Source organism: Phoca vitulina, unplaced genomic scaffold (assembly GCF_004348235.1).
Source record: "Phoca vitulina isolate PV1807 unplaced genomic scaffold, GSC_HSeal_1.0 scaffold11, whole genome shotgun sequence".
In the NCBI taxonomy this organism is placed as follows: Eukaryota; Metazoa; Chordata; class Mammalia; order Carnivora; family Phocidae; genus Phoca; species Phoca vitulina.
In genome coordinates this window covers 38793556-38816690 of record NW_022589714.1, presented here as the reverse complement: position 1 = coordinate 38816690, position 23135 = coordinate 38793556, and the positions used below count along the sequence as shown (strand labels likewise).

Below are 23135 nucleotides of genomic sequence, written 5' to 3'. Positions count from 1 at the left end.
CCTTAATCCCCATCACCTATTTCACCCTTCCTCCACCTACCTCCCTTCTGGTAACCATCAGTTTGTTCTCTGTAGTTAAGAGTCTGTTTCCTGGCGCCTGGTGGCTCAGTCGTTAAGCGTCTGCCTTGGGCTCAGGTCATGATCCCAAGGTCCTGGGATCCAGCCCTGCATCGGGCTCCCTGCTCTGTGGGAAGCCTGCTTCTCCCTCTCCCACTCCCCCTGCTTGTGTTCCCTCTCTCGCTGTCTCTCTCTGTCAAATAAGTAAATAAAATCCTTTTTTTTTTTTTTAAAGATTTTATTTATTTATTTGACAGAGACAGAGATAGCGAGAGCAGGAACACAAGCAGGGGGAGTGGGAGAGGGAGAAACAGGCTTCCTGCTGGGCAGGGAGCCTGATGTGGGACTCGATCCCAGGACCCTGGGATCATGACCTGAGCTGAAGGCAGACGCTTAACGACTGAGCCACGCAGGCGCCCAAATAAGTAAATAAAATCTTAAAAAAAAAAAAAAAAAAGTCTGTTTCTTGGTTTGTCTATTTTTTCCTCTTGCTGGTTTTATTTCTTAAATTCTATATAAGTGAAATCATACGGTATTTGCCTTTCTCTGATTGACTTAATTTCGCTTAGCATTATACATTTCGCTTAGCATTATACTCTAGCTCCATCCATGTTGTTGCAAATGGCAAGATTTCATTCTTCTTTATGGCTAAAGGCTGAATAATACTCCATTGTAGTGTGTGTGGGTATGTATTATGTCTTCTCTATCCATACACACACACGTGCGCGCACACACACACACAGACACACATATGTATATACACACCAACCTACATACACCACATCTTTATCCATTCAGCTATCCATGGACACTTGGGCTGCTTCCATAATTTGGCTATTGTAAATAATGCTGCTCTAAATATAAGGGTGCATGTATCCCTTTGAATTAGTGTTTTTGTGTGTGTGTAAATGCCCAGTAGTATGATGGCTGGATCGTAGGGCAGTTCTATTTTTAACTTTTTGAGGAACTTCCCATACTGTTTTCCAGAGTGGCAGCACCAGTTTGCATTCCTGCTAACAGTACAGGAAGGTTCCTTTTTCTCCACATCCTTGCTAACACTTGTTGTTTCTTGTGTTTTTGATTTTAGCCATTCTGACAGGTGTGAGGTGATATCTCATTGTAGCTTTTTAAAAAATTTTTTTAAGTAGGCTCCACACCCAGTGTGGGGCTTGAACTCACAACCCTGAGAGCGAAGAGTCAGATGCTCTACCGACTGAGCCAGCTAGGTGCCCCTATCTCACTGTAGTTTTGATTTGCATTGCCCTGATGATGAGAGATGTTGAGCATCTTTTCATGTGTCCATTAGCCATCTGGACGTCATCTTCGAGAAGTGTCTGTTCACGTCTTCTGCCCATTTTTTTTTTTTTCTTCTGCTCATGTTTTAATTGAACCATTTGCTTTTTGGTGTTGAGTTGTATAAGTTCTTTATATATTTTGGATATTAACCCTTTATTGGATATGTCATTTGCAAATATCTTCTCCCATTCAGTAGGTTGCCTTTTAGTTTTGTTGATCATTTCCTTCAGTGTGCAGAAGCTTTTAATTTTGATGTAATTCCCATAGTTTATTTTTGCTTTTATTTCCCTTGCCTCAGGAGGCATATCTAGAAAAATGTTGCTACAGCTGATGTCAGGGACATTACTGCCTGTGCTCTTTTCTAGGATTTTTATTAAGATTCCAATTTAAACAAAAGAATGACTATCTGATGGATGGAGCCATGTAAACTTGGAGAATGCTCTAGTAGCTGTTGGCAGTTCTTAGTTTGTATTGTAATGAGAGAATGAATAGACTGATTTCTGTTGCCTTATATTGTCTTTCTACAAGCCTACACAGATTTCTACAGCATTAGCTCTTGAGCATACATGTTCTTATAGACGGAAGTGTTTTCAACTTTATGGAAATGTGGCAAATACTGCATAGCTGTAATAACGGATATAACAATAATTTTTTAAGGCTATACGAGAGGCAGAGCGTGTAAAGGAAATGAAACGAATGCACAAAGCTGTCCAGAAAGATCTGCCAAGACCATCAGAAGTAAGTGTTAGAATTTCTGGCTTAGGAAGTTTTAAGTTTCTTCTTATATGATTGATGTTTTTATATCATTCATAAAGTCTGTAAAACATAATTTTATCTACTTTCTGTAATATAGTAAAGCAGTTCCCAGATTTAATCGCTGAAATGTTTCACTGTACAAATAAGACTTTAGAGGGAAAGAAAGAGTTTCTTTTGAAAATGTAAAACCGCTACTTAATTCATGCTAGAACAAGTAATAGCATCAGTATTGCAGTGATATGTTTGGTAATTGTACTTATTTTAAAATTTTAGGTAAATGAAACTATTCTAAGGCCCCTAAATGTAGAACCACCTCTAACAGATTTACAAAAAAGTGAAGAACTCATCAAAAAAGAAATGATCACAATGCTTCATTATGACCTTCTACATCACCCTTATGAACCATCTGGAAATAAAAAAGGAAAAACTGTAGGATTTGGTACTAATAATTCAGAACACATTGCCTATCTGGAACATAATCCTTATGAAAAATTTTCCAAAGAAGAGCTGAAAAAGGTAGGATTCAAAAGGAATGTTTTGGTCTCTATTAAAAGTATTTATTAAGTACTGTGTATCATGGACGAACATGAGCTTATTTTCTCATGCTGATATTTATAAACAAATGAATTAGGTGATTAGGAGATAAACGTTCACAGTAAGTGTTAGGAAGGAGACATACTTGACCTGCCCCCTTCCCCTTCCGTGATAGAGCTGCTTCAGGTGATCAGTGGCTTAGGTGGCAAGGTGTTTTTGTTTCATGGGTGTATGTGTGATGGACAGTTGCGATTTGCCATTTCCTGTGTTTAACTCTGCTACTTCTGATTAGAATTGAATACCTTTAATACTTAAACCTCATTTATTTAGATTAATAAGAAGCAAGCATATATTCAAAATGTTTCTTTCACCTAGTCAGAAAAAGGAAATACTGCTTACTGAATTTATTCCCCTCACAGGATTTCCCACTATCCTTTTGGATAAGTAAATACAGAAACATTTTCTTGCATAAAGTCTGTCCTGCCTCTTCCTCCATATGCATTTGATTATTTCTGCTTTGACAGAGCAAACAGCTGTGATTGTGAATAGAAATCTGTTCCATGGTATGAGGAAATACAGTTGGTACCGTGGTTGGAAGCGGTCATTAGCTTTACTCTTTTTTCTGTAGGCCTTAGCCCCGAGGGGCAATGACAGACCTGTTGATCGGTATGCGCTATTGCATACTTGGGAGAAAACCCATAAAATATCTTTTTCTATCTTCTCTCCTGTGCTTTCCCTCTGCCTTTTCCTTACTTTCCGTTTTCCTTGTTGCAAAAGTAATAACGTGTTTATTAAAGGATTTTTAGAAAATGAGAAAGGAAGGAGGGTTTAGATTTATATTGAAACAGTTTGCCCCGGATTTCTGAGTAACTCTGAATTACTCTTTTTTAGTAAGTGCGATGGGAAACTGACATCTTGTCGAGGGCCTGTGCTTGTGGCAAGCATGTTTAATCAAGTGGACTGAGGTTGAGAATTACACTCTGAACTCCATACTTGAACAGTCTCCTCTTTTTAGAGTGAAAATAGGGGAAGCTGGGATTTAGGAATTTACTTATATGTATGGAAACCTGAAATAAGGATCACATTGTGATCTGTTGTTGCCTAATAGAAGGTTCTATAGGGGGTAGGTTCTAATAAAGTTTTTGAAAATAATAATTGTAGTTAGTGCTTTGGGATTATTCACGTTAGAGTAGTTTGAATATTCTTTTGTATTTTATGTGTGTATTTATATTCCTCTGTGTTCCAAAAAGAATTTGAAGCAGCTGTTTACTTAGCAGATTCTTTATGGAGAATTTAAGATAACTTAGTCATACTCTCTTCTAATAATTACAAGAGCTGAATTTGTAAATTTTTATTTATATACAGTTTGGGAGTGAAATACCATTTCTCTTATGAAGTGTCAGATTTTCATTAAGGATGTTAATGGTTTGTTTTCATTATTTCCCCTCAGAGATACTGTTTTAAAGTACCTAGTCTTTATCTCCTATAGACATGATTTTCCATTGTTTTAAGTTTTTTGTATTTGATTTTATATATTTTGGTCTGTCTTATTTTCTGATGTACTAGAATGATTGAAAGGTTTCTTTAAGGCACAAAAAAACAGTTGTCAGTTTTGAGCCGTGAAGCAAAGGGCTGGAAAAAGTTCATGTGGTATGGTCATGGAGTCATTGTGTCTGATGTTGGGCTAGGCTCTGTATGTATATTGTATCACTTAATCCTAGTAACAAACATGTCAGGTAGGTATTATCCTCATTTTACAGATGAGAAATGGGCTCAGAGATGTTAAGCAAGTTCAGACAGCTCCTTAAATGGTAAAGCTATGATTTGTATCCAGGCCTGTCCAGCTCTATCCCCCTCCTTCTCTCATTTTAAACTTTCTTTAGTAGTAAGTAAAAGCTGGTCTGTGATCCATTATTTTTTGATCTGTGCCCCCATCTCATTCTTTGGCAATGTCAGGGGCATTTCATCAGATGCGAAAAAGGCATGTACCAAAAGAAATGCCTAGTTCCCTTTCACAGTCCTGTGAACTCTGAAGTGTAGGGTGGGATTGGTAGAGTAGAAGGAGCACAGCCAAGCATAGGTACCATTTGGCTTGGGCATGATCCTGCCTTGCCTTTCCTAGAGATGTGTTTTTGAGCAAGTTGCTTAATCTCTCTGAGCCTGTTTTATCACCTTTAAGATGAGGTTAATACCAACTACTTTGTAAGGTGGTTGTGGTGTTTGGAGATAATGTAGGTGAAACCTTTAAATGTTTCCAGCATACAGTAGATATCCAAGAAATGGTGGCTACAATTACAAAAAGTGAAGGCAAAGGATGTTTATATTATTGGGGATACATGGACACTTGACTTTTCAGATCAGTCTGTACCAACTTACTGGCTTTTTAATTCATTTTGCTTAGGTATTGTTCCTCCCTGCCCAAAAAACAACCAGTCAACCAAAACTCCTTGCCTTTACCAAAGAGAGGAAAAACTAGTTTTTTAAAAAAGCTCTCTCTTGATGGCAAGTTATTGTAGTACCCAAACTTACTGAAATTATTACTGTACACAGGCCCAGGACGTTCTGGTACAGGAGATGGAAGTGGTCAAACAAGGTATGAGCCACGGAGAACTCTCAAGTGAAGCTTATAACCAGGTGTGGGAAGAATGCTACAGTCAAGTTTTGTATCTTCCTGGGCAGAGCCGCTACACACGGGCAAACCTAGCTAGCAAAAAGGACAGGATTGAGTCACTTGAAAAGAGGCTTGAGGTTGGTATCCTTTTAAAATTCTAATTTAAAGTGTACCTTGATTGAAATAATGAACCAAATAATACCACTGGAGGTAATTTCAGAAAGGTAGACCTGAGGTCTGAGGTGATTATTGCTTTTGCAGTTTTTTTTTTTTTTAAAGTCTATTTATTTGTTTTAGTAATCTCTACACTCAGTGTGGAGCTAGAACTCACGACCCTGAGATTAAGAGTCGCATGCTCTTCTGACTGAGCCATCCAGGTGCCCCTTGCTTTTGCAGTTCTTGAGGGAAAACTACACTGAAGTGTTTGATCTTCTTTGACTTTTTATTGGTTTTCAGAATTGCTGGACTTTATGATAAAGGTGCCCTCCAGATTGATCACAGGTCAAACAGAACCTTTTAAATGTGGGAGCAAGAGACAAGAAGTTAACACTAGTCACTCAAAACAATGTACATCAATGCTAGAATAGGAGAGAGCTCAGTGGTACCAAGAAGCTTTTTTCCCTATAGCCAACGGAGCACATTTATGAAACTTTGGTTCCTTTCCGTTCATCCTGATTCCTTTGAGTTTGTTACAGAGAGAGCACCGAGCTGGATTAGACAATGGCTTCTGTGATTTTTTCACATCTGAGGAAAATGTTGAAATGTACTGGATGGGAGTTTCATGGCATATGGTTTCCTAATATAGTCTGTGTGTTTTGAATTCCAGAATCTGTGTAGGCATTTTGCCAATGGCATGTAAATTGTGGTTCATCCACCACTAGGTTGCCTTGTGGATTCTTAATGGTGGTCTTCAGGGATGTTTCTGAGGCCAGGCTGGGATGGGGGAGCAAGGGGTGCCACAGGCAATCACGTGCAGAAATGGCCTCAATTTCCTCTTAGGTGATTACCAATTTCTTTTTACAGAAAGCAGATTGGAAAATATTTTTATTTAGGGTTAAAATAAAAAATGGTAATATTACTTGGGGTGCTTGGTGCTGTGTGGGGCTAGTGAAATGAACAGGAAAAAGCATTCTTTGGAAGGCAGCTATGCTCACCACTGTACCACCAACGCAGATGAAAAAGCATTCTTTGAATATGAAATTATTCTAAGTCTTAATTTTACCTTTAAGATCACATATATAGGCACCTGATGGTTAACACCTGTGGGCCTCTATTATCATTTAGTGGGAATGTAGTTTGTTTTGGAAGTAATTCTCATATTTGGGTGAAATCTTTACAATCCAGTTGCTGCTAGTTACTCCAGTTGTATTACTCTAACTTCCAGCAGGGTGTGCTGTTGTGCTGTGTTTTAATTCACAATTTAAAGTCAGGGAAAGGAGAACATCAGTGGTCACATTTTAAGTTCTATTTTCTGTTGTGTAGGCTTCGTTTCTTATTTATAAGTGGTAGTTAGCAGTGTAATCCTGATCTAAGGTCACATCATAATTGATTAGAAAGCTATTTGGAAAGCTTCCTTGCAACATTGATACATAAATACTTTGGTCTCTCACTTAGTTTGAAAAGCTTCTCATTTGAGGTGGGTAAACTTTTTCTATTTCAAGTGGTAAGGACATTTTGTGCTCTTTAAGATATAAAAAAAGTTTTTCCCTAAATCTCATTTACTTTGTTGAGGCACTAACTTTCATGACAGCAAATAAATGTGTCACAAAGTGAGTGGTGCCATAAAGTACAGTAATTTTTATTTTTATGTTGAATTGGTCTTGTGAGTTTTGAAGGGAAAAATACAGAAAGAACCACTGCTGTTCTTTTGGAGATTTATTTGGGTCATTTATGAGCAACCATTAAAAACATGTGGTTCTCTTTGTTCAGTTCAGTACCAGGAACTGAAATCTTCCGTTGAACTATTTTTGTTGAAGGATTGGTGATTTTGGAAGAATATTCATAAAACAGTCTGAAGTAATTTTTCTTTTCTTGACTTCTGGATAACTTACTTTATTGTTTACCCAGCTAGTTACTTTTAAAGAATATGTAATCAAATCCTTTAATTTAGTAAACTACACTTATTTCAAATGAAAGTTCATTAAATCTTTAAAAAGAAGAAAAGAGACTCAAAAACCCAAGTAAACAAATCCCCCATTTTATTTGTATCCATCCCTAATTCAGAACTAGGTTTGTTAGCTTATTTTAGTTTTTGAAGACACAATTCTACTGGTTTGAAATACATAAATATTTTATTTCAATTGTGGTAATTCTTTCATCATTTCAGTTGATTGCTAAATTATAAACATTATTCAAAGTTTGTTGTGGGGAAGGAACTCCAGTCGTATTATATAAACTAAATGCTATACTTAAATTATTCTTTCCACTCTTAGGTTCAGGGAGATATGCCTTTCTGTGCAAGCACAATACACCATGGCTGCCAGTGTGTTTGATTTTTGCTGTCATGAACTTTGGAACAGTGAATCTAAATTATGGTCCTATCACAGTGTATCAAGCAAGATGAAATCCAGCTTTGTCGTGGTTGGTGTCTCCTAAATGGATTAAAAAATATGCCCCGAGGATTATATTGGAGCTGGTCTTTGAGCCATTACTCATGATTAGTATTTGCAACATAGAACTTAAATGAAAACCCATAAGATACTCATTTAAAACTAATAGAACCATCTCAGATTTTATGTAGAATGTGGTGGGTGGTGTAAGGAGTCTCTTAAATGCATAGAATCAGAATGTAGTCACAGGTCAGAAGTAAGTGGGATTAAGACTTCAGAATTGTAACCAAGTTCATGTATTTTATTCTGCTTTGGAGGCAGAATTAATTTCAGAACCTTGCCAGATATATGTGCAGCAGCAACAAACACAAGTGATAGCTAATATCAGAAAAGGAGAAGTTAGAAAGCATAGCACGTTGAGGCCATTTAAATACGGTATTTTAATAACTTCTGAGGGCATTGTAGGTGTATGGTAGGAGAGTAGAGTTATTGCTGTTTGTAGTGATGTCCCAGATTTTTAAAAAAAAACAATTTTTGTTCAGGGTCATTTCTTTTTCTTTTTTTTTTTTTTAAAGAGGGATGGCTAAAACAGGAAAATTTTTATTAGATGGTAAAAAAGAAAATGGCTTTAGCACTTGATGTAATCGTATGTTTAGTGACTATTACGGAGCATCTACTATGAACCAGCCCTTGTTCTAGCCCCTGGGAATATAGCAGGAACAAAGCAGACAGGTTCTGTGCTCTTGGGGACTTCAGTTATCTGGAAAATGCTTCATGTGGAGAGCCTCATTTTCTGATGATGCCAGATAAATGAGTCATTACTGTATTTGGGAAGTGCAAATAGAATTTGAAGTGTTCTAATTTGTTTCCACTTTAAGTGGAAATAGGAAATCGTCTGAAGACATAATTATTTTGAGTGAAATAATTTCCAGTAGGTGCAAAAGTGAAATGAGAAGTTTGAATTTAGGCCTGCTATTAAATTTAATAGTATTTGAAATAATATCTAAACTGCTGTGTTGAGGAAGTTTGGCTGAAAAGTAGATTTTGTCATGTTAGCTATAAAAATGGAAAGGCTTTCCTTAGAGGTGGAAACCAGGTCCAGAAGTAATACTTCTCCCTGTATTTTACTGGCACAGTCAGCTTAGGCAAGAAATATTATGTAACGTCACCTTCTTGGAAATAAAGTAACTTAACACAGATAACACATTTAAAATCTTTCTCAATGTATTTGTAGAACTCTTTTGAGGACCCCTGCCTTTATTGAATGGTAATATTTCAGCAAAATTTGCTGTACAATGGATCATATTTTCTCAGTGATTTTCATTATAAAGTCAGATATTTCTACATAGGAAAAAATTCACCCTTAATACTTTAAAGAGTGAAAGCTTAGGGTAGGGATCAAGTTGTTGGGCAGATCTGGGTGGAGGACTCTGTGTTGTAGTTACTCGGCAGGTTTATGTTCCCTTGTGGGTGTGTGTGGGGAGGGGTGACATGGGGCACAAGAGAGAAGTTTCTAGTACTCTGGAATGCTCCCTTTCTCAAGTTCTGTTCTTTGCCTTGACCCTTAAAGGCACTGACAGATTTCTTGGTTGTTTCTAGCAAGAACTCTAGAGCTGGATCAGAGATCTCCTTGGTACAATTGTGTAGCTTCTGTTATGCCTCAACATTGAGTTGAATTTGTTTCATGTGTTTCATTTCCTAACTCATGCAGATGTAAAGTGCTCTTGGTATTGCTTTGTTGGTACATTACTGTTCTTGAAAAGGCTTTTAGTAAGGTTTTGTCTCACTTCTTAGCTTGCTTTGTGGGAATGCAGCCTGGTGGTTGCTAACTCGGGGAGATGCTAGCAGTAATCACTTACTCAGACCTGCAGCTCATCAGTATGGAGAGGGTTCACTGATAGAACTGAATGCTAGTGAGTAGTATAGAGATTAAAGGAAAGGCACTCATGGACTCTTATTGTTTGCAAACATTTTGGTGGTTGAACCACATCGTTACTACTATAGGATCATATTGCTAAATGATGGACTAGGAAGTGGAACTGCCATCAACTCTATTTATTTTGGGTATCCTTAAACCTGTTTTTCCAGTGGTATAAAGTTATATTCTGGGCCCCCAAGCAAGAGTTTCACTGAGGGATGCTCTTAATGTTTCTGAACCTCACTGTAACAGACTTTAACTGAAGACAGTATTGGAGACCCAAGGATAATGTGTTTATTTTGGAATTACTTAAGCTTAGTAACCTTAACAAACTTAGTGAGTTCGAAAGTAACAATTACACTTTTATAAGTCCCATACAGCCCCCTTTTGTAATGACCCGAGGAAACACTTATGGTTCCACTGATTCATCTCCTGGGGACCATCAGTTTTCCATTGGTCTCTGGCCAGTCTTTTTTAGACAGTTTCTCTTCTATGCATTTAAAAAATAACATTTGTAGGCGTTTTTCTAAAAATAATACCTGTACTTTGTAGAAAATTTAAAAAGAAATTAAAAAACAATTTGAGAAGAAGCCTACCATCCAGACATAATCGCCTTAAACATTTTGAGGGATGCGTATGTGTGTATGTATATATTTATATACACGTGTGTGTGTATGTATATATATGACTAAAGATAGAAAAAATTACCATATGCATCTATGTGTGGATGAAAGGAGAAAGGTGTTTAGAAACTGAATTGGAATCACCGTATAACTTTGTTAATTTAATAGTATATTATTACAAATATTATTAAAAAAAAAAAAGAAACCTGATCACTTGCTCTCATTTATAAAGTTGTGGCAAAGAACAGCTTTGGCGAAATCCCCAAGTAATTATATACTCGTTATATTCTGCCCAACTTCTTAAAAAGTTGTTAAATAACCTTTTCTTCCCTGTAAAATTTTTCTAAGAGATGTTTGTTTTCTTATGATCTTATAGCTTGTTAAGAATAAAAGAATTAGGAATTTAAAAGTGTAAGCTGGGGAAAGTCAAAGCTTTTCTCAAGTGTCAAATAAAATTCTTGTAGGCTAATGTCTCAGAAAGAATGATGGGCAGATCCATTAATTAAGATCTTGTTTATGTGTGTCTAGAATAACTTGTTTTTCAGGGAACTGTCTGATGGCATTAAGCCATTTAGACCCACAGCTTGAATTTCTTCAGGCATGTTTGCATTTCAGGGGCTGAGGCAAGGAGGATGTTCGGTTTATTAGTAGTGGTGTGACCTAATGTGTTGAACTTTCAAGTAGGACACATTCTGTAGTTTCTTCACTTAGTCGCTGTGTGGCCTAGGGCAAGTTACTTAACCTCTCTGAGCCTCACATTTCCTTACCTGTAATATTTGGGTGGCTAATAGTTTTTATCTCGGAAGTGAGAGTTTGAGATACTGTAAGATTAAATGAAATACTGTGTGCCTAGCGATTACAAGGTTTAGTGAGTGGAAATTCTCTCCCTGTCACTTCAGGTCTGTTGGATTAAACTTGGTTTGATACTCTCAGGTATCAAGAAGTAACTTTGGTACCTTGAACAACAGGGTGGCTGAGTTTTTATTCTATAAATTTTGATGACTGTCTGAAATTTGAGACATGGGTTGATTTTCACAGAGATTGAGTAAGGCTTAAGGCTCAGATTTTGGTTAGTATAAATGGATTTTAACATAATTGTGGATTGTAATTTAACATCTCATATATACATTTTGGTGTGTTGAAATCGTTGACATACTTGTAAATTTTGATGTCTCTTATATTTCATTGTATTGATTCATGGTTTGTGGTGTACAGTCTTTTTTTTTAATTTTTAAAAAGATTGTATTTATTTATTTGACAGAAAGAGACACAGCGAGAGAGGGAACACAAGCAGGGGGAGTGGGAGAGGGAGAAGCAGGCTTCCCGTGGAGCAGGGAGCCCGATGCGGGACTTGATCCCAGGACCCTGGGACCATGACCTGAGCCGAAGGCAGACGCTTAACGACTGACCCACCCAGGCGCCCCTGTGGTGTACAGTCTTAACAAAATAGCCTCTGCAGTAGATAACTGAATTTGAATTTTATAGAACCTTTTATTGGAGTTTTCAAATAAACCCTAACGTGGATTAGTTTAATGAGTCCTCAAATGTTAGCATCCAGCTGGGGGTATCAACTCACAACCACTTTTGTTTCATATATTATTCTCTCTTTCCCATTCCAGACATCGTATTATAAGATTGAGTTATGGTACATGAAATTTGTCAGTTTGGTGTCCCCTACACATTGGTATGTAGATACATTCTCATTCATCTCCCCTTTTGGATTGAATTTTACTTTTTCATTTTAGATGTAGTCAGCTTTAATTATATCAAGTGTTGTCCTACTTTAATTTTTTCATAGTTACAGTTTTCTTTTCCTCTTTTTTTTTTTTTTTAACATTTTATTTATTTGAGAGAGAGACTGAGGTAGCAACAGGGAGAGGGAGAAGCAGGGAGAGCAGGGAGCTCATCTCGGGGCTCTATCACAGGACCCTGAGATCATGACTTGAGCCAAAGGCAGACGCTTAACCCACTGAGCCACCCAGGCGCCCCTAGGTACAGTTTTCTAATAGTGAATTTTGTGCTGATACATATTTAAAGCTTAAGCTTCCATTATAACCATATCTGGTAGATTTGTCTGGTGACAAGTTTACAAGGTATTTAATCCTATCTCCACTCCTATCTCTGCTACTATCTCTGTTGGATGTTTTAAGAAGAATTTGAAGTGCATTTCTAAGTGCAGATAAGGATTTGAAAAAAAAAATTTTTTTTTGAGAACTTTTTATAAGTCAGCTCTAACCATACTGTCGAAGCTCCTTAAGCCAATATTGTTTTGTTCAAAATAAGTTGTCCTGGGCGCCTGGGTGGCTCAGATGGTTAAGCGTCTGCCTTCGGCTCAGGTCATGATCCCAGGGTCCTGGGATCGAGTCCCGCATCGGGCTCCCTGCTCTGCGGGAAGCCTGCTTCTCCCTTTGCCTCTCTCTCTCTCTGTCTCTCATGAATAAATAAATAAATAAAATCTTAAAAAAAAAAAAATAAGTTGTCCTTCCGGAAGGGCAATTGCTAATACTTAATTTTTTTAGAAAGGCTTAGAAATATGAATTTGGTTAAGTCACAGTCTGGTTTTTCCTGATTTTTTTGTATTTTAAACAATAAGGTCTTATACCCTGTTGGACTTTAATATTTCTGTGGTGTATGAGTATGGGGTGGGGGAGTTGGACTAATTTAGGGCAGTTCTGTTCCATGAATGCATGTGCATTTCATGTTTGAGGTTTCTTGGCTAGAAAAAAGCCAGACCTTATAGGTTAGCATTTTTCCCTCCTAAAGCGCATTGAGCAGACATAGGTTGAATATTTTACAAAGTGTACAGATAATCTTCCTTCACATTTTAATGATCAGATGGCAGACGTAAGGTAACTGAGCTTAAATTGAATATTAAAAGCTGCATTTAATTTTTCCTTATACTTTTCGTGACTAAATTTATGTAGTTATTTGACTATAAATTTTTTCCTTCGCTTAATTTTTTGGTATAATTTATTTCCATATTTGCTTGGAATCTTAGTATAGTATTTGAGCCAGAAGATTTTATATAAAGCTTGAACTAAATTAAATAAAATTGTTGGCATGAAATAGAAGCTAGCAACTTTGAAAGTTTTAAAATCCTTGATAGTTTGGGGAGCATAAATGACTCAACTGTATGAGGTGGGGTAATCACCAGATACAAGGTACCAGTCATTCAAAATGTGTCTTGATGACTAATTAAACACTTTTAGAACATAAGTATTAGGTTCTTGTACCAAATTGGAAATTGAATATCCATGGAGTGCAGTGCATAGCTATTTGAATTATCTTAACCAATGAAAATGAAAATTTGTATGTCTAATTTTTAAAATTGCTATGTATAGGGGCGTCTGGGTGGCTCAGTCGGTTAAGTATTCAACTCTTTATTTTGGGTCAGGTCATGATCTCAGGGTGGTAAGATTGAGCCCTGTGTAGGGCTCCGTGCTCAGCAGGGAGTCTGCTTGAGATTCTCTCTTTCCCTCCTCACCCCCTCCCACCCCCCCTCCACTCTCATGCTTGTTCGGTCTCTCAAAAAAAAAGAAAAAGTGCTGTGTGTATTACTTTGAAATTCTGTGCTGTTAATGTTAGGGTTTTGGAATGTTTATTTGAATCCACATATGATTAGAGTATCTTAGAACATGCTGAATTATAGCATAACTCCATCATAATATAACTCCATCCAGCAACTCCATCCTGATTGCCTAGTAGAGTCATCTGGGGGCTTTAAAAATACCAAGATCTGAGACCATTTAAATAAGGGTCTCTGGGCTTAGGGCACTGGCACTGGTAGATTTGAAAAGCTCCGCGGGGGATTCTAAAGTTGAGCTGGGGTTGGAAGCCACTGGCTGGAGAAGACACGTTCCAGTACATGTTACTTGCCATGGTTGTCCTCAAGAGGCAGACTGCTCTCTTAAAAGAAGGAATAGCTATTTTTCCTTGCTTTATTTCCAGGAAGGATTCTGGGTCATTTTTTATTAAAGTTGGAATTTTAAGGTTTTAAAGCCTCATCATTAGTCCCGTGGTCCATTAGAGAGGGGAGAGCAAAATGGTTGAACTCTTAGTATATATAAGGTAATTGTAATCAGACCTGACACTTGTTAACTGTTTCCTCTGTGCTAGTCCCTGGGAGGCTAAGGGTTTGACATCTATTATATTACTTAAGCTCCATAATAACTTATAGCAGTGACTGCCATTTTATTGATGAGGAAAGGAAGACAGGTTAAATAGCTCGCATCACCTGAGAACAGTGGGGTGGCAGTGCTGGGTGGGGAGGGTGACTCGCTGCGCCCTCTCCTGTGCTGCATGACTCCGCACAGTGTTTCCTTAGACATCGGTGCCGTGCAACTTACTTTGTCATCTGTTAGAGGAAAATGGCTCCTTTATAAAGGACATTATTATCCGAATGAATTGCAGACGAATAAAAGCTTACTAGCTTTTTATGGATTATTATTTGGGTGTACGTTATCTTGAGACTACTTAGTTTCAGAGTCACTTGATGGAATCAGTTGAGGTGGGGTCGAGAGTGGGGGGAGAGAGGAAGTAAGTTGAGGGGGGGGAGGAAAGAAAGAACAGACCCACACATAAGAAAGTAACACAGATTTAATCATTATTCTTGTGGCTCTGACCTCATAATTGTAAGTGTTGTATGTTGAAAACATGCATTTGGAGATCACTTTAAAATACGAAGTGATTATATTGTGGGATGTAGAATATACACCTAGAGTAGGTGTTATGTGAATGGGATTCTGTGTTACACACCTGTTTCCTTCTCAGCCAGCTCTCCTTGGACTCCCTCACCTGGGGCTTTCTCGGCCCTGCATCAGCTCTAGCATTTTTTTGGTATCTTGCTTTTGTTAATTGTCTTCCTCCTCCTCTTTTGTGAGTTTGAATTCTTTTCCCTTAATTTTTAGAATGAGTTGAGGAGGCAGCCCATCTGTGCTCAGTATACATATTTAATAGGAAAACTGTCATCTCTCAATTTTCTGGTGTCTTCACTTTTCAAAAACTAAAGATTTTTTTTTCATTGCCAAATGTGGTATTCTTTTTCCTTTATGGGTTTTGTGCCACATATAGAATTATAACATTATAAAAATAAACCAGTAGTTTTATAGTTTAAGGGGATTACATTTTGATTACAACTATGGTGCATTAACTGGACATTATTCAGTTGTTAAAAATGTACTGGATGTATAATATAGACGTGCATTTTCCCCACTTTTATTGAGAAATAATTGTACATCACTGTATAAACTTAAGGTGTTCGGGATGATGGTTTGATTTACATGTGTTGTGAAATGATTATCGCGATAGATTCAGTTAACCTCCATCATCTCATGTAGATAAAATATAAAGGAAGAAAGAAGAAAAAAAGAAAAAAATGTCCTCTTATGATCTTGAGATTTACTTTCTTCACAACTTTCTGTATATCATACAGCAGTGTTAGCTGTAGTCATCATATTGTATAGAAGTACATTTTGGGATAAAGGTGGTGAAGATGGGTCTCTCCCAGTCCCCAAATCAGTGCAGATTAATGATAGCAGAAGTTATTTTCAGAAGCAGAGATTAGTTTTTCTTATACTATGAAATTCAAACTTGCTTTGAAATTGAATCATGGGTGAAGTTATAGACAGGTGATGTGGGACTAAACTGTGAAACCCTTCTAGTACAAGACAAACCCTTCTTAGGCCAAATTTTGTGTTATGGTAGCTAAAATATAAGGAATTCTAATGTACCTTTGCTTTGAGGAGGTAAATGAACCAATAGTGCCTTTTTAGTTCTGTTATTTAGCCTGTTTTTCTCATGTCTGCTGATGTGATCTTCCCCCAACCCCCAGATAAACAGGGGTCACATGACAACGGAAGCTAAGAGAGCTGCAAAGATGGAGAAGAAGATGAAAATTTTGCTTGGGGGTTACCAGTCTCGTGCTATGGGGCTCATGAAACAGTTGAATGACTTATGGGACCAAATTGAGCAGGCTCATTTGGAGTTACGCACTTTTGAAGAACTCAAGAAACATGAAGATTCTGCTATTCCCCGGAGGCTAGAGGTAACATTATTGCCTTGCAGCATTGCTTCAAAAGAGAACTGCAAAGAATTACCAGGGCTTTCCTGTTTTTTCTTTTTCCTGTGCAGACTATCTCTGAAGTTGATACTGTCTGGCTTTTTTCAATGAGAGCCTGAAGTTTTTGACTTATCTAGAATTGTCTGTGTGTAGATGGATAGACCAGGCCAATGGTGAATACAGTGGCTTTTCCTTTACTAATTTTCTGGTTTGTATATCTATACACTGTGAAATAGAATAAGTAACCCTTGTGATTTGTCCCCCTGAAACTTAATTGCCTCCCATTCTTCTAGCTCTCTGAGGTACATTAAACCAGTGTCTGTTTTATAATTTAAGATGCTGGGAATATAGCTGGTCATTCTAAAGCATGAAATTCCTTTGGCTAGATTTGGTTTATTTCTCAAGTGTGCATGATAGTCACACTTGGGCAGTCAGGGCTTAATGAAGTGCATTTGTGGGTATTGATAGGACGACAGTGGCTTGTTTATTTGAGGTGGCAGCAGAGATTTTATAAGATTTTACAAGAGTTACAGATGGTAGTCATTTGACCAGAGAATGGTTGCAGTACTTGTTTTACAGCACAAGTAGTTGCTATTTCTTGTTTCTCTGGGGGAATACCTAGCCCTTAAGAGTCATGACGTAGCTCAGCTATTTGTAAGATGATAAAGTATTATAAGATATTTTTAATTTTCAGTGTGCTTACATATGAAATAATTATTTAATATTTTTGTCTCTTCAAGTGTCTAAAAGAAGATGTTCAGCGACAACAGGAAAGAGAAAAAGAACTTCAGCATAGATATGCTGACTTGCTGCTGGAGAAAGAGACTTTAAAGTCCAAATTCTGAAGCATAGTTTATATTCTGTCACAAGATGAATTAATTGCTGGTTTTCATACTCTGGAAGGCTGAAACTGATGATTATCTTCATTGACAAATTTACCCACAATCTGTGGTTTTTCAGTTGTTTGTTTTAAATGATATCAATCTTACACAGTCTATGTATAAAGACTTTAACTCCACAGGACATTTTAGGGTTTAAATTATTAAGATGATGATTCTTTTAGCAGTGTCATATTTGCAAAATTTTTTTAGTTTTGGCCTTTAATTTTAAAAGCCTGATTTTAAAGTGCTGCCTGTGAGTAAACTCTTGAATAAAAACAAAATGTAAAAAATTGAGAGTGTAGCCTTTTGTTTGAAGTAATTAGATACTTAGAATGCCCACAAACCAGCAAGTATGTACTCTGTGTCATATTTAATGAGTAACTCTTGGGTAATCAAAATGGTGATCCAGTATTTTAATTCCTTAAGAGGAGTCCTTTTGTGGCTTTGTTAGTTTTAGCATAGAGTACTCATTTCTCAGTACACTGACAAGATTAACATTTTAACACCTCAGTTTTTTTGTTTTTTTTTTTTAGTATAACTTTAGGGAAGGTCTCTTCTCTGCCCAGCTACTCACACAGTTATGGATTAGGACTCAAAAGATTTAATTTTTATCGACCTGTTCTTTTCTTGTAAATGTCTTTTTGATAAAGGCATGTTAAAGATTAATTTCAGTAAGGCTGTTGGAACTTTATTAAAGCTTGGTGTTTATCTTAACAAGTTCATTACCCAAGTGTAGAATTTGGGGAATGGGTAGGAGTGGGAAGACCTGACTTTATAATTCACATGAAATTATTTGGGACAGTTATTAATTGGCTACAAGTTTGGTATAGACCAGCAATATGTTGGACTAACCAGGCAAATTTCCTAATCTTAAGAATCCTAGGGACTAAAAGGAGGGAAGGAGGGATTGATTCATTCATTCATCAGATATTTATTAACTATATACCGGGTGTCAGACTCGTGGAGATAGAACAATGAGTAAAATAGGCATGACTCCTGTTTTGTGGTGCTTATGGCCTGTTGGGAATTTTAGGTGATTAAAAATCAGGTGTTTATCGAGTGACTCTTCGTATGTGCCAGGCACTTAGTTAAGTGTTGGAGATAAACTCTCACCGAGATGACAGTAGGAGGAGGAGATACTCCGTATACCAGGAAAAGTATCAGATCATGAACTTAGATTCTATGGAGGGAATTAAAATAGGGTGATGGGAGATAGTGACTGGGTGGCTACTTTAGGCTGGATGATCAGAAGAGTCTTTGAGGAGGTAACTTTTAAGATAAGATGTGATTAACATCTTAGAAGGAGCCATTCTTGTGGGACTCAAGGAAGAGCAATACCAGCAGAGTGAAGAACAAGCACAAAGCCCCTTTGGAGTGTTTGAGGAATAGAAAAGACGACCATGTGGCTGGAATGTCAAGAATGGCATTTGAGTAAGGCCTACATGAATAGGGGCATATTTATAAGGCCTTGGTAAGAAATTTAGATTTTATTCGATTATGGGAAGCTATGAGAAGATTCTGAGCAAAGGAATGACATGGTTAGATTTGGTTTAGAGAAATATCCTGTGGTCATACTGCATAATGTCTCACTGGCTGAAGACAGGGAAGCCAGTTAGTTGAGGAGCATAAAGTGGTAATCAGGCAAACAGCCATACTGACTCAAACCAGGATAGAGGCAGTCCTGGTGGGGACAGGTGCAAAAATTTGAGTGGTAATAATTCTGTGGTCTCATCAGACTATATATTTTTCTAGTATCTAGCTGCTTAATTCTAGTACTTGTTTCAGTAATTTCACATGGTTTTCTAGGGAACACTTTGATATCATCTATGAATAATGATAATGTTTCTTCTAGTAGTTTAATTTTTGTTGCGTGTTTTGTTGGCAGAAATGTTTAGAACAGTGTTAAATAAGAATGCTGATGGTAGACGTTTTATTTCTGATTTTAATGGGAATGTCCATAGTATTTTACTTCTGGCTGGCTGTTTTGAGTTATTTATCTAGAAAGGAAATACCCCTCCATTTTTAGTTTTTAAAGAACCTGAATTAGGGGCACCTGGGTGGCTCAGTTGTTAAGCTTCTGCCTTCGGCTCAGGTCATGATCCCAGGGTCCTGGGATCGAGCCCTGCATCGGGCTCCTTGCTCGGGCGGGAAGCCTGCTTCTCCCTCTCCCACTCCCCGTGCTTGTGTTCCTACTCTCGCTGTGTCTCTGTGAAATAAATAAATAAAATCTTTAAAAAAAATAAAAATAAAAAAATAATCTGAATTAGGATCGGCTCTGGAATTTTGTCACACATGCTTTTTGGATATCTCTTAAGATTATCAGATGGTTTTTTTCCATTTAATTTGTTGATGACATATCAATAGATTTTCCAATGTTAAACCGTCTTTGAGTGCCTGGAATCAGGTAGATTAATTACAAAAATTTTTTTTTTTAAGAGGCGCCTGGGTGGCTCAGTCGTTAAGCGTCTGCCTTCGGCTCAGGTCATGGTCCCAGGGTCCTGGGATCGAGCCCTGCGTCGGGCTCCCTGCTCAGCGGGAAGCCTGCTTCTCCCTCTCCCACTCCCCCTGCTTGTGTTCCCTCTCTCACTGTGTCTCTCTCTGTCAAATAAATAAATAAAAAAAAATCTTAAAAAAAAAAATTTTTTTTTTAAGATTTACATTTTACTTGCATCTTATGTAGACTTGAATGATACGGATTTAAAATAGTTGATCTTGGGGCGCCTGGGTGGCTCAGTCTTTAAGCGGCTGCCTTTAGCTCAGGTCAGGATCCCAGGGTTGTGGGATCGAGCCCCGCATCGGGCTCCCTACTCTGCGGGAAGCCTGCTTCTCGCTCTCCCTCTGCTTGTGTTCCCTCTCTCGCTGTCTCTGTCAGATAAATAAATAAAATCTAAAAATAAATAAAATAGTTGATCTAACAATACTCACTTTGTTTTCAAAATTTGAAGTAATGCACATACTTATAGCCTACAAAATGACCAAGGTTTGCATAATTTCAAAATTGGCAGTCTCAGTGCATTGTAGACGTATGGCTCACGCTTTTGCCATATAGCAGTGCAGCTTTAATTGGTAAACAGCTCTGCATCATCTTTGTTAGTACCCTGTAAAGCCCAGGGTTCTTTACCAGCAGCACTCTGAGAGCGATTTTGGTAACTGTTTTCACATTCACATTTATTTTATTTTTCATTAACTGGTTGTGTTAAAACTAGTGTTGAAAAGCATGTTTAAGTCTCAGTAACTTTGGGACAGAAATTAAATATGATAAAGAGCCCCCCCCCCCAAAAAAAAAACCCACCAGCAGGAGTGAGATCTCATCTTTGAAATATTAGAAATAATGCTGAGATAAGAAAATTCAGTCTCCAAAGAAAAAATACCTAACAGCACGTGTAGATTTCTGCTGTCCAACCATTTTATCCTCACTATTTTCACATCTGTTTTTCTGGGAACATTAGTTGTGAAGTATGTGATGTCCTGCAATGCATTTCTCCTAAAATGTGGCTGCCCTATTGGCCCTGTAAACTTTGATTTGCTAATAGGTTATTTAGGAAAATTGCATTTTTTACGTAAGTGAATTTAGTCTTTTGGGCTGTTAGCTCTTTTTTTCTTTTCTTTTTTTTTTTATAAGTAGGCTCCACACCTAGTGTGGAGCCCAAAGCAGAGCTTGAACTCACAACCCTGAGGTCAAGACCTAAGCTGAGATCAAGAGTTGTATGCTCACCCTACTGAGTCACCTAGGCGCCCCAGTCCAATTTTTGACATGGAGATTTTGCTAGCTGTATAAGGTGAATAGGGTAACTATGTATATTTTTCTTTGCATCAAGCAGTTACATCATTGGAGGGATTTGTTCCATTAAAGATTGAAGGATTGAGCTGAGAAACCTTTGAATTGAGAGCCCTTTTGGGAAGTAATTTCTTGATAACAATTTCTTCTGTGACTATGTTACCTGTTTTTAAATTGAAGTATCTTTAAATTTGATTTTAAAATTTTGTTTTAAAATGTATTTCTCCTTTGGTGTTTGTTATTTGCTAAATTTAAGTAATTTATACTTTTCCAGAAAACTTAATTTTGTTGAAATTTTACACATTTATTTGCAGAGAATTTTAATAGTAAGAAATCTCCTATATTAAGTTTGTTACTTCTAAGTTACAAGAAATTGACCTTAGTTTTACCATGTCCTATTTTTTCCTTGATTTGACTCGCTGAAGGTAATCTCTTTTCCCTTCAAAAAAAACCCGGTGTTTGGATTTATCACTTGTCATTTGTTTTAAAATATATTAATTTCTCATTTTATGTGTATTTCTTTTGTTTTCTGTAGAGTTTCTTGCCCTGTAACTTTTTGAGTCTGATGTTTATTTTTTGTTTTTATTTGTATACAAATGAAGGGTTTTGGTTATCTCTAATTTCAGATACGTTCACATCCCAGCTACATTGATGTGTCTTGTTTTCTAAGTAGTTTATCATTGTGTTTTAAATTTTTGGTTAAATAAATTTCTGTGTGGTTGGCTTTTTTCTTTTTTAATTGTTGCTGCTTGTAGCATTTTTACCTTGTAGCAAGGAAATACGGCTTATGTAGTTTCTGCTTTTTAGAATTGAGGTTTTGGAGCCCAGCATTTAAAAAAAACGTTTTATGGATGTTTTAAATGAAGCTTTATTTAGTTCATGTGGGACAGAGGTGAACATGTATTCAACCACTTTAATTATATTATTCAAATTTTATTTTCTTATCTTGGGGTGTAAACTACCATAGACTAAATGTTGTCTTAAAGTCTTCTAGATCTTTTTCTCAATTTCAGCTTGTTTGTCTAGAGCTTTTGTTTCATATATTTTGATACTGTTGTTTAGTATGTAAATTCTTGTGTCTGTTAGGGGTCATTCATAAAAGACTTGCTAGTCTATAAAGTTACTTCTTTTCTCCTTTATACTTTTACTTTGAAATTAACCTCTTTGAGATTGGAATATTCTTTTTTTGTTTATATTTGCTTGATAAGTTGTCTTTTTTTTTAACTTCTATATAATTTTTTGTTGTCTCTAAATAGCATGTCTTGTTGGATTTTATATTTCAACCCATTTGGAGACTTTTTGCAATTTAAGAGGGGAGACGGATAATCCATTTGCTTTTATGTTAATTACTGACTTTGGTCTTCTGTGATCATGTTTTATGCTTTCTCACTGATGCCTCTCATTTCCTAAATGGACTGTAATGTTCTGGGTTTTAATTTTCTTAGTGATTTAGGAAATATGCATTCTCTTTTAAGTTTTACAGATGATGATGGTATCATTTAGGGTTCAGGACCCATGCAAGAGAAAGAAACCATACCAGTAATTTGAACAGGGAAATTTAATATGAAGAATTATTAACTATAACAGGAGATTAACCACTAAGACGGGCAAAGACAACTCTAAAGAATACAGGGCTAGCAGATGTAGAGAGGAACCGTACCTGTAGACTGAGAGAGTACTCAAGTAGGGAACATTCTTTTTTATGGCTGAATAATACTCTGCGCGCTTGTGCACGCAAGCCTGTGTATGTGTGTGTGCGTGTGACGTTTTTGTTATCTGTTCAGCCATTGGTAGATTATCTGAGTTGTTTCCACATCTTGGCTATTGTAAATAATGGTGCATTGAACATGGGGGTGCAAATATCTTTTGGATTCAGTGTTTTCATTTTCTTTAGATAAATACCCAAGAGTGGAACTGCTGAATCATATGGTAGTTCTATTTTTAATTTTTTGATGAAGGTCCATACTGTTTTTTATAGTGGCTGCACCACTTTACATTCCCGTGAACGGTGCATGGGGGTTCCCTTCTCTCCGCATCCTCACCAACACTTACTATTTCTTATCTTTTTGATTCT

The 23135-nt window shown here is 37.0% G+C and overlaps 1 protein-coding gene across 1 annotated transcript in view; it reads left to right on the top strand.

Annotated features, from left to right (window-relative positions):
• CDC5L (cell division cycle 5 like) overlaps positions 1-17565 on the top strand; it is a 46487-nt gene extending 28922 nt beyond the window's left edge. Inside the window, exons 12-16 of the mRNA XM_032409732.1 lie at positions 2011-2091; positions 2383-2625; positions 5194-5391; positions 16175-16387; positions 17143-17565. Coding sequence (XP_032265623.1) covers positions 2011-2091; positions 2383-2625; positions 5194-5391; positions 16175-16387; positions 17143-17247 — 840 coding nt within the window. The 3' untranslated portion in view covers positions 17248-17565. The remainder of the gene's footprint in view (positions 1-2010; positions 2092-2382; positions 2626-5193; positions 5392-16174; positions 16388-17142) is intronic.
• The last annotated feature ends 5570 nt before the right edge of the window (positions 17566-23135 follow it).